The following is a 14,221-nucleotide window of genomic DNA, read 5'->3' as shown; positions in this document are numbered from 1 at the left end:
GGTCTTACACACGAGACCGTCAACGCCTTTGCGGCCTCACTGCGAAGGTTGGGCCATGACGTTCCGAAGGACGCACGGACCATCTTGGGCACGGAAAGGAAGGCTCAGCTTGAGCAGGCCAACACCTTCATACATTTCGGCTTGGTGAAAGGCCTTATGGAATCGCTGGGTGATGCTCTCCTGCCGCAAGAGTTGCATCTGCAAGCAAGCATCGATGGACTGCCGCTCTTCAAGAGCTCCAGCGTCGGCTTCTGGCCCATTCTTTGCCGTGTAACGAACTGCGGCGACTCCACACCTTTCGTGGTAAGCCTCTTCTGCGACTCAGGCAAGCCACCGAACCTCGAGACCTTCCTCCGACCTTTTTTAGACGAGGTGTAGGAGCTCACGACCAACGAAATGGTGTTTAAAGGCACACACATCGATGTTTGCTTGACAGCCATGGTCTGCGATGCCCCAGCCAGGAGTTTTGTTAAGCAAATTAAGAGCCACGCTGGATACCACGGTTGCGAGCGGTGCTCCCAACGAGGACAATACGTTGAAAGACACGTTACCTTCCCCGAACTCAATGCACCACTTCGCACAAATGAGACATTTCGCGATCAAGCGGATCCCGCGCACCACATCGGCGAGTCTCCAGTGGCTGACCTCGACGTGAACATGGTCACAATTTTTCCACTTGACTACATGCATTTGGTATGCCTTGGAGTGATGCGTCGCTTGCTGAGAAGTTGGACCTGTGGTCGTGGAACTCTAAGTGTTGCTCAACAGCGTGAACTCAGCAGAAAACTTGTGGCCTGTGCCAAGGAGTTCCCGTCGGACTTCCAAAGGAAGCCAAGAGGTGTGGACGAACTAGATAGGTGGAAGGCCACAGAACTGAGGACTTTCCTCCTTTATGTGGGACCTGTAGTGCTGAAGTCCCTTCTTCCGGAGACCCACTATGAACATTTTCTCCTTCTTCATGTGGCCATCAGGATCCTTGCGTCACCAGCATACTACGTTTGCCACAACAGCTTTGCGAGAGGCCTGCTGCGCTACTTTGTGCAGCAGTTTGGTACTTCTGCATTGTATGGGCCTAAACAGCTCACCTATAACGTACACACTCTCAGCCACCTTGCTGAAGAGTGCTTGATCCACGGGCCCCTTGATGCGTTTAGTGCGTTTGGTTTTGAGAATTTTCTCGGTAAACTGAAGAGAATGCTGCGCACTCGCAACAACCCCCTGGCTCAGGTTAGTCGCAGACTTTCCGAGCGTGCTGGACCCGCATCATTCCAGACTGCAACCAAGACTCATGCAATCAAGGAAGGACAATGCTACCTGTTAAATGACCGACCAGCAGTCATTGTCAAGGTTGGCAGGATCAGCTGTGATGTAGCAGCTTTGACAAACCCCAGAGATTTTTTCAAGGCCCCAGCACACTCGTCCGCAATCGAAATCTACAGGACAGACTTCCAGAGTACAAGCACGAAATCATGGCAACAGGATGCTGTCAGAAATGCCCCAAGATGCCTGAAGCTGCCCTACAAGAGGGGATTTGTTGTAACACCACTGCTCCACCTTCAGGGATAGTTCTACCTGTTCCACCGTATGACAAATTTCCTTGGATTCACCTGCAGCATGCACCATGGCTGTCGTTTTCTGGATGCATAAAGTGTCGGTCATTTCGTATATTTAGTCTTCAGGTTCGATCAGACACTGAGGAGTGCTCGTGGGGAATCGGTCGCCGAGTAGGCTAATGCGCACACTCAACTCAAAGTAAGTGGAGTGAAAGCTCGTGTCGCAGGACCTGTGCTCCAGCCCCGCTTTTGCCCATTTCGATCTGGATGAGCATCGTTCCGGTGTGTGGTCGTGTATCGCTACCGTGTGATGCACGTTGAAGAACCCAGGCTAGCATTCGTACTGCACTGGATAAATTGCTCATCTACTGCATAGACCAGTGTTTCTCCAGCTGGCAGGCTGACCTTACGTTGCCTAAACATGAACATCTGATTCCGAGCAGCGCTTTTGCCTGTGTTGTTGGGTGAACAGTGCTCGTGCCCAAGTTGTTGCGTGTGAGGGTACTGAAGAGTCCCCGTGTGTCGAAGAAGGAACGTTGGAGCCCTGGTGACATTCTCTCGAGGAATTTGAAGTCCATCTATCTCGAGTTATCGGCTGCTTGTAGAATCTGCTGTGCACTGTCTTCCTCTTCGAGTGCAGACTTTTGGGTTGTCTTGACTACTTGATCTTCAGGTGCGTTCAGACACTGAGTGGCTGAGTGGCGCACGTGCCCGTGTTGTTGCATGCGAGGGATATTGAAGAGTCCCCGTGTGTCGAAGAAGGAACGTTGGAGGCCTGGTGACATTCTCTCGAGGAATTTGAAGTCCATCTATCTCGAGTTGTCGTCTGCGTGTGGAATCTGCTGTGCACTGCCGTCTTCTGTGAGCGCAAACTTTTGGGTCGTCTTGACTATTTGATCTTCAGGTGCGTTCAGACACTGAGTAGCGCACGTGCCCGTGTTGTTGCATACGAGGGATATTGAAGAGTCCCCGTGTGTCGAAGAAGGAACGTTGGAGCCCTGGTGACATTCTCTCGAGGAATTTGAAGTCCATCTATCTCGAATTGTCGTCTGCGTGTGGAATCTGCTGTGCACTGTCGTCCTCTGCGAGCGCAAACTTTTGGGTTGTCTCGACTACTTGATCTTCAGGTGCGTTCAGACACTGAGTAGCGCACGTGCCCGTGTTGCATGCGAGGGATATTGAAGAGTCTCCGTGTGTCGAATAAGGAACGTTGGAGCCCTGGCGACATTCTCTCGAGGAATTTGAAGTCCATCTATCTCGAGTTATCGGCTGCTTGTGGAATCTGCTGTGCACTGTCGTCCTCTGCGAGCGCAAACTTTTGGGTCGTCTTGACTATTTGATCTTCAGGTGCGTTCAGACACTGAGTGGCTGAGTGGCGCACGTGCCCGTGTTGTTGCATGCAAGGGATATTGAAGAGTCCCCGTGTGTCGAAGAAGGAACATTAGAGCCCTGGTGACATTCTCTCGAGGAATTTGAAGTCCATCTATCTCGAGTTATCGGCTGCTTGTGGAATCTGCTGTGCACTGTCGTCCTCTGCGAGTGCAAACTTTTGGGTCGTCTTGACTATTTGATCTTCAGGTGCGTTCAGACACTGAGTGGCTGAGTGGCGCACGTGCCCGTGTTGTTGCATGCAAGGGATATTGAAGAGTCCCCGTGTGTCGAAGAAGGAACATTAGATCCCTGGTGACATTCTCTCGAGGAATTTGAAGTCCATCTATCTCGAGTTATCGGCAGCTTGTGGAATCTGCTGTGCACTGTCGTCCTCTGCGAGCGCAAACTTTTGGGTCGTCTTGACTATTTGATCTTCAGGTGCGTTCAGACACTGAGTGGCTGAGTGGCGCACGTGCCCGTGTTGTTGCATGCAAGGGATATTGAAGAGTCCCCGTGTGTCGAAGAAGGAACATTAGAGCCCTGGTGACATCCTCTCGAGGAATTTGAAGTCCATCTATCTCGAGTTATCGGCTGCTTGTGGAATCTGCTGTGCACTGTCGTCCTCTGCGAGCGCAAACTTTTGGGTCGTCTTGACTATTTGATCTTCAGGTGCGTTCAGACACTGAGTGGCTGAGTGGCGCACGTGCCCGTGTTGTTGCATGCAAGGGATATTGAAGAGTCCCCGTGTGTCGAAGAAGGAACATTAGAGCCCTGGTGACATTCTCTCGAGGAATTTGAAGTCCGTCTATCTCGAGTTATCGGCTGCTTGTGGAATCTGCTGTGCACTGTCGTCCTCTGCGAGCGCAAACTTTTGGGTCGTCTCGACTATTTGATCTTCAGGTGCGTTCAGACACTGAGTAGCGCACGTGACCGTGTTGTTGCATGCAAGGGATATTGAAGAGTCCCCGTGTGTCGAAGAAGGAACGTTGAAGCCCTGGTGACATTCTCTCGAGGAATTTGAAGTCCATCTATCTCGAGTTATCGGCTGCTTGTGGAATCTGCTGTGCACTGTCGTCCTCTGCAAGCGCAAACTTTTGGGTCGTCTTGACTATTTGATCTTCAGGTGTGTTCAGACACTGAGTGGCTGAGTGGCGCAAGTGCCCGTGTTGTTGCATGCGAGGGATATTGAAGAGTCCCCGTGTGTCAAAGAAGGAACGTTGGAGCCCTGGTGACATTCTCTCGAGTAATTTGAAGTCCATCTATCTCGAGTTGTCGTCTGTGTGTGGAATCTGCTGTGCACTGTGCACTGTCGTCCTCTGCGAGCGCAAACTTTTGGGTCGTCTTGACTATTTGATTTTCAGGTGTGTTCAGACACTGAGTGGCTGAGTGGCGCACGTGCCCGTGTTGTTGCATGCGAGGGATATTGAAGAGTCCCCGTGTGTCAAAGAAGGAACGTTGGAGCCCTGGTGACATTCTCTCGAGGAATTTGAAGTCCATCTATCTCGAGTTGTCGTCTGTGTGTGGAATCTGCTGTGCACTGTCGTCCTCTGCGAGCGCAAACTTTTGGGTTGTCTTGACTATTTGATTTTCAGGTGTGTTCAGACACTGAGTGGCTGAGTGGCGCACGTGCCCGTGTTGTTGCATGCGAGGGATATTGAAGAGTCCCCGTGTGTCAAAGAAGGAACGTTGGAGCCCTGGTGACATTCTCTCGAGGAATTTGAAGTCCACCTATCTCGAGTTGTCGTCTGTGTGTGGAATCTGCTGTGCACTGTCGTCCTCTGCGAGCGCAAACTTTTGGGTTGTCTCAACTACTTGATTTTCAGGTGCGTTCAGACACTTAGTAGCACACGTGCCCGTGTTGTTGCATGCGAGGGATATTGAAGAGTCCCCGTGTGTCGAAGAAAGAACGTCGGAGCCCTGGTGACATTCTCTCGAGGAATTTGAAGTCCATCTATCTCGAGTTATCGGCTGCTTGTGGAATCTGCTGTGCACTGTCGTCCTCTGCGAGCGCAAACTTTTGGGTCGTCTTGACTATTTGATCTTCAGGTGTGTTCAGACACTGAGTGGCTGAGTGGCGCACGTGCCCGTGTTGTCGCATGCGAGGGATATTGAAGAGTCCCCGTGTGTCAAAGAAGGAACGTTGGAGCCCTGGTGACATTCTCTCGAGGAATTTGAAGTCCATCTATCTCGAGTTGTCGTCTGTGTGTGGAATCTGCTGTGCACTGTCGTCCTCTGCGAGCGCAAACTTTTGGGTTGTCTCAACTACTTGATTTTCAGGTGCGTTCAGACACTTAGTAGCACACGTGCCCGTGTTCCCTTAGCAAAAAGAGGCCGTACTTCAAACGAAGTTGAAATATATTTCGTATGAATATTCATTTTGTATTTATTCTGTATTATTTTGGCCGCATTCGAAATACGCGCGTAATGTATTCAAAATACATAATAAATATGAATCAAAAAATATTTTATATATACCAAAAATATTATTCCTTCACACTCAAGATGCCATTTGTGGATTAAAAACCGGTTACACAATTTTTTTTTATTTTCGATTTTGCCAGCAAATGGTGTCCCTGTGGTATTTGAAGGCACTACTAAATGCATCTCACAAAGCCACATTAGAAACGAACACAAACACAAACACCATGACGCACTGAAGAGCTCATTCACAGTCCCGTTGACTGCTCTAGAGCCTTATATAGCCTACATATTAAAGGTAATAATTTTTTCGGTGACCACCTCTGCGCTTATTAAGGTTACAAGTATTCGATCTCCTCCTCGGGAGTCTGTCAAGGGGGAAACAGTGTTTTGAAGTTCGTGGACGTTATCTCTTACTAAAAGGCATTGGTACAACTAATAACAATCCGGCACAGTCCCTAAAACAATATCCACACAAACGGCTCATAAAATACGTGTTATTGCTTCTCTGCGTAGCACCACTCAGGGCGAAGCGAATCAAGGCAGTTTCTTCACTTTAAAATACTGTAAACGACTTTATTTTCGTGAGGACCTAATTCTCGCAAAGTTGGCGAATCGCCTACAATTCCGAAAAATATGTCCCGTGAAGAATTCCGGCAAAATGTAAAAAACATTAAAATCTATATTGCGATCCCAGCGCGTCGCGAAAATTAGAATTTGCGAATTATTCCTAAACTCCAACTTTGACCTAAATCGCGAAATATCGAGCCCGCGAAAAATAAATATTTTACAGTAGTTGTTTTGCCTTTCCTTTTTAGTAGTTGACTATTTAATATGGTAGTTAATGTCACTGTATTAAAGTCACTATTCACATGCCGTACAATGGTGAGTATACACGTTCAGTGAACTAACATTGTGCTAACAAAACCACGCCAAACGTATCTGTTCACAGCACCTGCTGAAGCTTTCCAGCATCAGCAAATGTTGTGGTTGGAGTTCCCGAACCCCGTTTGTGATTGGTGTGCAAGGAACTGATCAGGTGTGTTCTTGATAGAAAAAAGGAAACAATAACATAAACTGGGCTGATTTATCAGTGCGATGCTGCGCAATTCTTTTGCCAAACTAATCAAATGTATTTAGGCGCTTCAGTGTACTCCATATCTGCTTGAAGTGAACTTCAGAAGGGGAGCTTTTAAATATTTTGGTAGTTTAAGTCAAACTACCAAAGTATTGCAGTCAAAAGGTACTTAGAGTATAACACAACAGTATTTACGATTTTCAGGTATTTTAAGAGTATTCTGCACGTATTCTTGATTGCTCCATTTTTTAGGGTTGGAGTATATTTTGCATGAATTAAATAAATATTTCTAGAAATATATGTGAAAGGTATTTTGTGCCTATTAATTTAGTATTTACATATTTCAAAACGCATGAAGGGAACTTCAAATGTACTTTAAGTAAAGGTATTTTAAAATGATTTTTAGAAGTATATTTTAGTACTAGGTAACAAAAAAAGAAGTTTATATTTTCGGTATATTTTTCGTGTACTTACAATTATGAATTGTATTTCAAATACACTCAAATTAGAATGTGGTATATTTCAAACGTATTAGTTTTCGCTAAGGGTTGTTGCATGCGAGGGATATTGAAGAGTCCCCGTGTGTCGAAGAAAGAACGTCGGAGCTCTGGTGACATTCTCTCGAGGAATTTGAAGTCCATCAATCTCGAGTTGTCGGCTGCGTGTGGAATCTGCTGTGCATTGTCGTCCTCTGCGAGCGCAAACTTTTGGGTCGTCTCGACTATCTGGTCTTCAGGAGCATTCAGACACTGAGTAGCACACGTGCCCATGTTGTTGCATGCGAGGGATATTGAAGAATCCCCGTGTGTCGAAGAAAGAATGTCGGAGCCCTGGTGACATTCTCTCGAGGAATTTGAAGTCCATTTATCTCCAGTTGTCAGCTGCGTGTGGAATCTACTGTGCACTGTCGTCTCGACTATGCGGTCTTCAGGTGCGTTTAGACACTGAGTAGTGCACGTGCCCGTGTTGATGCATGCGAGGGATATTGAAGAATCCCCGTGTGTCGAAGAGTGAACGTTGGAGCTCTGGTGTTGTTCTATCGAGGAATTGAAAGTCCGTCTATCTCGAGTTGTCGGCTACTTGTGTGGACTCTGCTGTGCGACTGTCGTCTTCTGCGAGGACAAACTGATCGGTCATCTCGTCTATTTGGTCTTCAGGTGCGATCAGACACGTTGAGTTGCACTCGTGCCCGTGTGTTGTGTGCGAGGTTATTGAAGCTATCCCAAGGTGTCGGGGATTGAGGCCCCGCTGACACTCTTTTGTGCAATTTTGACGTTCGGGTAGCCTCTCCATACTTGCTGATATTTGGCACGTTATGGGTTTGTGACATCTTTACATTTCCGAGGTGTTGTCGAAGATTTTATAGCTTGAGTGCTTTGCATGTACCTTTCATGCAAGACTGGGAGCTGAGATTTTGACTGATTTTTGTTTACCATCAATGTCCAGTTCTGTAGCAATGTTTTGATACTTCTTTGGGAGGACATTTGGGCCTAAAGACCTGAACTGTGGCAATGGATCCATAGGATGGCTATCATTACACAGAGCATTACACACATTGCACACATTACACACACATTACACATTGCACAGAGCATTAGAAACTCGCAGATTCTCAGGGGTCGCCGCCTTGGAACCTTAAATGAGATCCAGAGTGAGTCGCTGGAGGCGCATAACACGATTCAAGGACAAAACCTGCTGTTAGTCTTCTAAGAGTGGTAAAAGCAATGGAAGTGGCGTATCTCCACACAAGGGGGCTACTTCAAAGGAGAATGCTTCATTGTATATTGGCCCAGTCTAGTAACTTTTTGTTGTACCTCGCATATGCACATCTGTGGTTTATGACACTCTTTCTGTTATTCCGAAAGGAGACCATTGTTTACAATGTACAGCATTTTATAATCATTTTCTTTTCTATGAACGAAAACAGTGTGACCAATTGGTTGTTCTGGGGCATGACACAAATGAAGCATTAATTGATTGATTGAACATGTTTTATTAATAAAAAAACAAATACAGCACCTACGGCTCTCTAATCAATTGTCCACTGACATCGGAGAGAGAAGGGGGTGGGGGAATGGGGTGTGGATAGGTTATAAATCAATAATATTGTTTGTATGAGCGGTTCGTGTTTTCAATCTGGATGATGATGAGAGTTGGCTCGAAAATCTCATTTCGGCGGTGATCTAGAATTGTTTTTATTCTCATGACAAAGGCAAAATTCGTCGAAAGCAAGTTTCGCCGGTCTCACGGCGTGATCAAAGCCGCCTCGGCACGCCGAAGCGCTGCGTCTCTGCCTTCGCACGCTTCCCAATGACTGGCTAACTCTCTAGATATACGGCTCTGATTGTAGTAGGAAGGATTGTGGATTAAGGCCTATCTTGGTGCGATCATAACACGGTTGCAAAAAATTATCTGAAATAATTGTTCCTTCGTTGCTGTTAGATATGTGCACTTCAAGGTTGTAAAAATAAGAAATCTGCTTTCTCAAGTCTATTTTAATCATCGTCTGAAACTATTTGTCTTGGTTACTCGTATCCAGGGAGAGGAAATATAAAGACGATGGACATTGGTTGCTTACACGATTGATCCAATAATGAAAAAGATTAATAGGTGTAAACCAAACTAAATTTTCATTTCATAGCCGTGTTTCATCCCATCCTATTTAACAAAACTGAAAAAATTAAGCCTTAGCTTGTGTAAGGATGATGTGGCATTAATATTAATTAGGCTAAGTATAATTTTAGGTGTCACCGTTTAGCATACTGAAGCCACGTCCAACATAACGGTAATTTGTAAGTTGTAACCATCATATAGTTTCTATGTGAAAAAATTAGACTTTTACAATTCCCCCTAATGCCGAATTAGAGCGCAACTTTTGAGGAGGAGGAGGGGAGTTTACGGAGGAGGAGGCATAGCTTCGTCGTGACCTTCACTAGTGACCGTGACGTCACGCGTGACATGATCATGGGAAACGTCCCATGATGCAACGCGCGGGTCTCGAGTGACCCACGCATTGCATCATGGAACGTTTCTCATAATGCAACGCGCAGGACCCTCGTGACGTCTGGTGTGACGTCATTATGGGACATTTCCCATAATGCAACGCGCGGTTACGCCGACCCGCGCGTTGCATCATGGGGCGTTCCCCATAATGCAACGCGCGGGATTCTCGTGACGTCACACGTCACGTCATTATGGGACGTTTTTCATACTGCAACGCGCGGTCACGCCGACGGCGACGCCGCTCAAGCCGGAAGCGGGCGCCTAAAAGCTGCACGCTAAAAGATTAATAGATGTAAACCAAGCTGCGCGCTAAAAGGTTAATAGATGTAAACCAAACTAAATTTTCATTCCACAGCCATGTTTGATCCAGTCCTATTTAACAAAACTGAAATAAGCCTTTCTTAACTGCTGTAAGAATGACGCGGCGTTATTATTAGGCTAAGTACAATATCAGGTGTCACCTTTTAGCATTTTGGAGACATGCATGTTCAACCTAACGGTCATTTGTAACCATCATATATAGTTTCTATATAAGCGAAAAAGCTATGTCGGTTACATATCAAAACTTGCATGGCTCGAATGGCCTGTCAAAGCAGCGAGAAAACGATGTCGGCCAGTCACCGGGAACTCCGTGGCTGAACTGGCCGGTGATTACAGAAAGAAAACGATGTCGGCCAGTCAGCGGAAACTCCACGGCTAGACTGGCCGGTGACTACAGCAAGAAAACGATATCGGCCAGTCAACGGAAACTCCATGGCTAAACTGGCCAGTGACTACGGCAAGAAAACGATATCGGCCAGTCACTGGAAACTCCATGGCTAGACTGGCCGGTGACTGCAGCAAGAAAACGATGTCGGCCGGTATCGGGAACTTTCCGGCTGGTACTGGCCGGTTTAGACGACGAGTCCCCGATATCGGCCGGGACCGGTTTCTTACCGGCGTCCCTGGCCGGGATCCGCCGTACAGCTCCCGGTACTGGCCGACGTAATCCCAGTATCGGCCGACATGGTGTGCTACCTGGGTAGTTTTATTTGTAGTCTTTACAGTTGAATGTGAATATTTGACAGAAGTCTCTCATGTTGGGGCGAAAGAGGGTTAAATGAATGCATTTGATCATTCGCCTTAATTCGGTACCCATCATTTTAACGCCTACGTGGCCTTGTCCTGGGGGGTGACTATGACTAAAATAAGAGCATCTATGTGCTGATCACGAAAGAATTTGCTAGCCATTCTAATGTAGCTCTGCCAAGTACGTGATTGTGATTTGTTTTTATTTTCAGCTACTTGGGTGCCTCAAGATCTGGAGATCCTAGTGGCCACAAGCTTGGACTCAATCTTTTTCTGTGGTCTGGCCAGGACCATGGGGGAGACAATCCCAGCAACAAGACCATCGCAGTATCTCCCTGCCTATGACTTTCGATCAGCGTCACGACAGGGGAGTCCTCGTGCCACCAGGTGTTAGGTATGCCACTTGAAATAAGCATTTTTCTTACCTATTACTAGAACAGCAAAAGCACTACTAAGCCTAAAATGCAAAAAAGATATTCAAATCTTAGGTTGGATGGAGTTCCAATTACAAAAAGGAGTCTGCAGACATGTTTAACATGTGAACTTAAAGCCCGCGGATGTAGGTTCGACGGTGTCGCAGAAAAAACTTCCCGCAGATCTCTTTGCTCGTGCTATACCCAAACAAATTCTTATTATAATTATTGTGTTTCGTTGGTGTCATCAATCTTATGTCCCTACCACACCCAGCAGTCGGGACATGTGAAATATAAAAAAACAGGAACTTGCGCATTGTCAGCTCTGCAAAGATTTATACAGTAAACAGAGCATAGCACGTTCAGCTTAAGAAAAAAATTCAGTGCAGGCCTATATTCATGGTTCACATATGTGTAATTGCTCTTCATAATGAAGGGAAAACTGCTTAAGTTGTGGCCCACTACAGGCTTTCTATTAGTGTTAAAAAGTGTCGTAGAAAACAAGATTGCGCTTGGAAGACGGGGACATAGGAAGGACAGACACAACAGAGCGCTAACATTCAACTGATTTAATTCAAGAACCTCAGCGTAGAAACGGACTTTGTCACCGCACCACATCTCAACCAATCCGTTCTGCCACGGACCGCAAGTACGCCAACTCCTTATCCGCCAAGTCAATTGACGCCATACTGACACAACTTGTGCCGGAACTATTTATAGTGTCAGCCTCCATAATCTCGCTAACAGTCCTATCTTTGTGCCTCTCAAGAACAGTAGACGAAGCAAATAATTGTTTGCACCCGCAGTCATGACAGTGACACGACAGATCATCACTGCGAGTGCAAACCATTATTTGCTTTGTCTACTGTTCTTGCTAGGCACAAAGATATGACTGTTAGAGAGATTATGGAGGCTGATGCTATAAATAGTTCTGGCACGTGTTGTGTCAGTGTGGCGTCAATTGACTTGGCGGATAAGGAGTTGGCGTACTTGCGGTCCGTGGCAGGGCCACGGATTGGTTGAGATGTGGTGCGGTGACGCGGTGTGTTTTTACGCTGAGGTTCTTGAATTAAATCAGTTGAAAGTTAGCACTCGGTGGTGTCTGTCCTTCCTATGTCCCCGTCTTTAAAGCACAATTATGTTTTCTAACGTACCGTACGAACTTGCCCAACAATCAGCACTTGTTAAAAAGTGCTATTGTGTTTTAAGCAGCTCGCACCAAATATTTTCTTGAAATACATAGGTTCATGAAAATTATTATGTAGATGTTGGCAGACAGTCATGGTGAGGCCAATCTTTAATGCCAAGTGGTCCACTTATTCAGAGTTAATTGAGTTTGTAAATATTGTAGGTCGCAAATTAAATTTTTATGGTATGCAATGGGCACAATTATCTGTAATGACTAGCTCTACCTAGGGGAACTTCATACGTTTACTACGGCAAGATGGTTTCGAAAAACAAAGTATTTAGTTTATTCAACTCCTGCACTAACCTTGTCTTTAGAAACTTTTTATATTCTTTGCGATGCTGAGATAAGATTCTGGAAATAGTTTTTCTAGAACTACTCTAGATATTTCCAGTTCATCATTTTTCTCGCAAAGCATTCGAAAGAGCTAAACCCTGTAATGTACGGAGGGAATTCACAGAATGATGCGACTGACAGTTTGGAACATTCGGCACTGTAACAGTTATAATGACATGTCACTTATGTAATGCTCATTATCGCAGATCAAACTGCTTTTTCCGTCTACACTCATTTTCAGTAGACTCATCCAGCGAACTCCCACCTGAGACTGCAGCGCTGGGTTCTGCAAAGTAATTTGAATGAATAATGATGCAACAGGTTTCTTTGAGCGTGCGTCTAACACATATTCTTTATATTGAATCTGCTAAGTGTATTCATGACCATGTCCATAATTGTATCCACATTCCAGCTTATTTTTATTTTGACATTTGAGTTTTCCTCAGTACTTTTCTCAACACCTGTGCTTGTTGAGCCATACTCAAGTCCATACATCTTGTCTTTCGCTATTACATTAATATATAAAACTGTTGATGCCGAGTGAGAATTCAAGGTACCGAATCTGTCGTGCGAGCTAAATAAGAACCAATAAAAAGCTATTCAAAGGAAATTTTGTTAAAGGAGGCTGTATGGGCATTAAAATAGCACATGCCATGCTAAAAAAAAAAATACAAATTCTTGTTAGGTATGCAAGGATGACAGTGTTGTGCTGTTTCTGATGTGTCACAAAAAACAAAAAAAATCAGTGCCATACAGTGTTCCTTATGGAAGTACAAACTGTTGAATTCGAAGCCCAGAAGTTTTATTCAAGAATGTTCCTCAATACAAATGTATTTTGAGATCTGAGCCACTGACTGATACATGACTATGTGCCAAACATTCATTTTCATGTGCATTATAGTTTACTAGGTCTAGTCTGCATTGATTTATTGCATTCATGCTGAAACTGGGAGGAATTCTCTGGGTATGAATAAAGAGATAAACATTTCTTGATATCAAAACATTTGAGAACGGACAAAAGGAAGGATCTGAGAACGGTATCTTAGATTCTCCTTTTTCTTACAGTATATCTAATGTTCACTTTATTTCACCTGATGCATTTAGTTTTTAGCGCAGCTGTTAGCACCCGTTTCCGCGTTTCGCGGCGTCGCTGTCGGCGTAACCGCCCAACTAAACTTGGCAGGAAATTGAATTAATGTTGTGGTCATGTGACGTTAATATTTCCGCTAAGTCTAGCTGAGAAACTGAGTGTTTTTATGGATGACGTGACACGGTCATGCGACGTCATTTTCCCCGCTACTTTTAGCGGAAAAACTGCATTTGTGTTGAGGTCATGTGACATCAATTTCCGCGCTAAATTTATTGGGTAACTTAACCCGCTAAATTTAGTGGGGAATTTCCCCCTAAATGGGAGGGAGCAGAAGAGGAGGAGGGGAGGGGAAGGAGGGGCATACCCTCCCATCTTCCTCTTTGAGAGCTGTATTGTATTTTCTCATTACAGAGAATTGTAAACGTCTCATATTTCATCTCATGTTTTTTCAACTTTTATATTGCAGGTGCGCTTGCAGCACAAATCTGGGTTGTGCTGATCCTCTACGCACAAGTTAGGAACTCCTGAGTGACAAGAGTGGGAGTTTGGTCTGACAGCTCAAGGGACACCATTGTTCAGTATTGAATTTTTAATTATCTTCTTTTGAGCAAAGTTAAGCTTTGCTGCATGCAGTTCTTCTAAAAATAAATACCTGCAATTAAATTTACCAGGTCACGACATTTTGCCTCTGCTCTTAGTGCTCCT

At 45.3% G+C, this 14,221-nt stretch overlaps 1 protein-coding gene across 1 annotated transcript; it reads left to right on the top strand.

Moving 5' to 3' along the window:
• Positions 1–396: 396 nt before the first annotated feature.
• LOC115317565 lies at positions 397–1,566 on the top strand. The gene has a single exon (XM_040210058.1). The coding sequence runs from the start codon at positions 397–399 to the stop codon at positions 1,564–1,566; it is 1,170 nt and encodes a 389-aa protein (XP_040065992.1).
• The last annotated feature ends 12,655 nt before the right edge of the window (positions 1,567–14,221 follow it).

Source organism: Ixodes scapularis, unplaced genomic scaffold, assembly GCF_016920785.2.
Source record: "Ixodes scapularis isolate PalLabHiFi unplaced genomic scaffold, ASM1692078v2 PGA_scaffold8__174_contigs__length_109621045, whole genome shotgun sequence".
NCBI classification, from domain to species: Eukaryota; Metazoa; Arthropoda; class Arachnida; order Ixodida; family Ixodidae; genus Ixodes; species Ixodes scapularis.
Note: the sequence above shows the minus strand (reverse complement) of the source record. Positions and strands in the feature narration are given on the sequence as shown.

Bases quoted from the DNA above. Each gene is read 5' to 3' on its own strand.
- LOC115317565 (XM_040210058.1), top strand. From the start codon at position 397: ATGGTGTTTAAAGGCACACACATCGATGTTTGCTTGACAGCCATGGTC.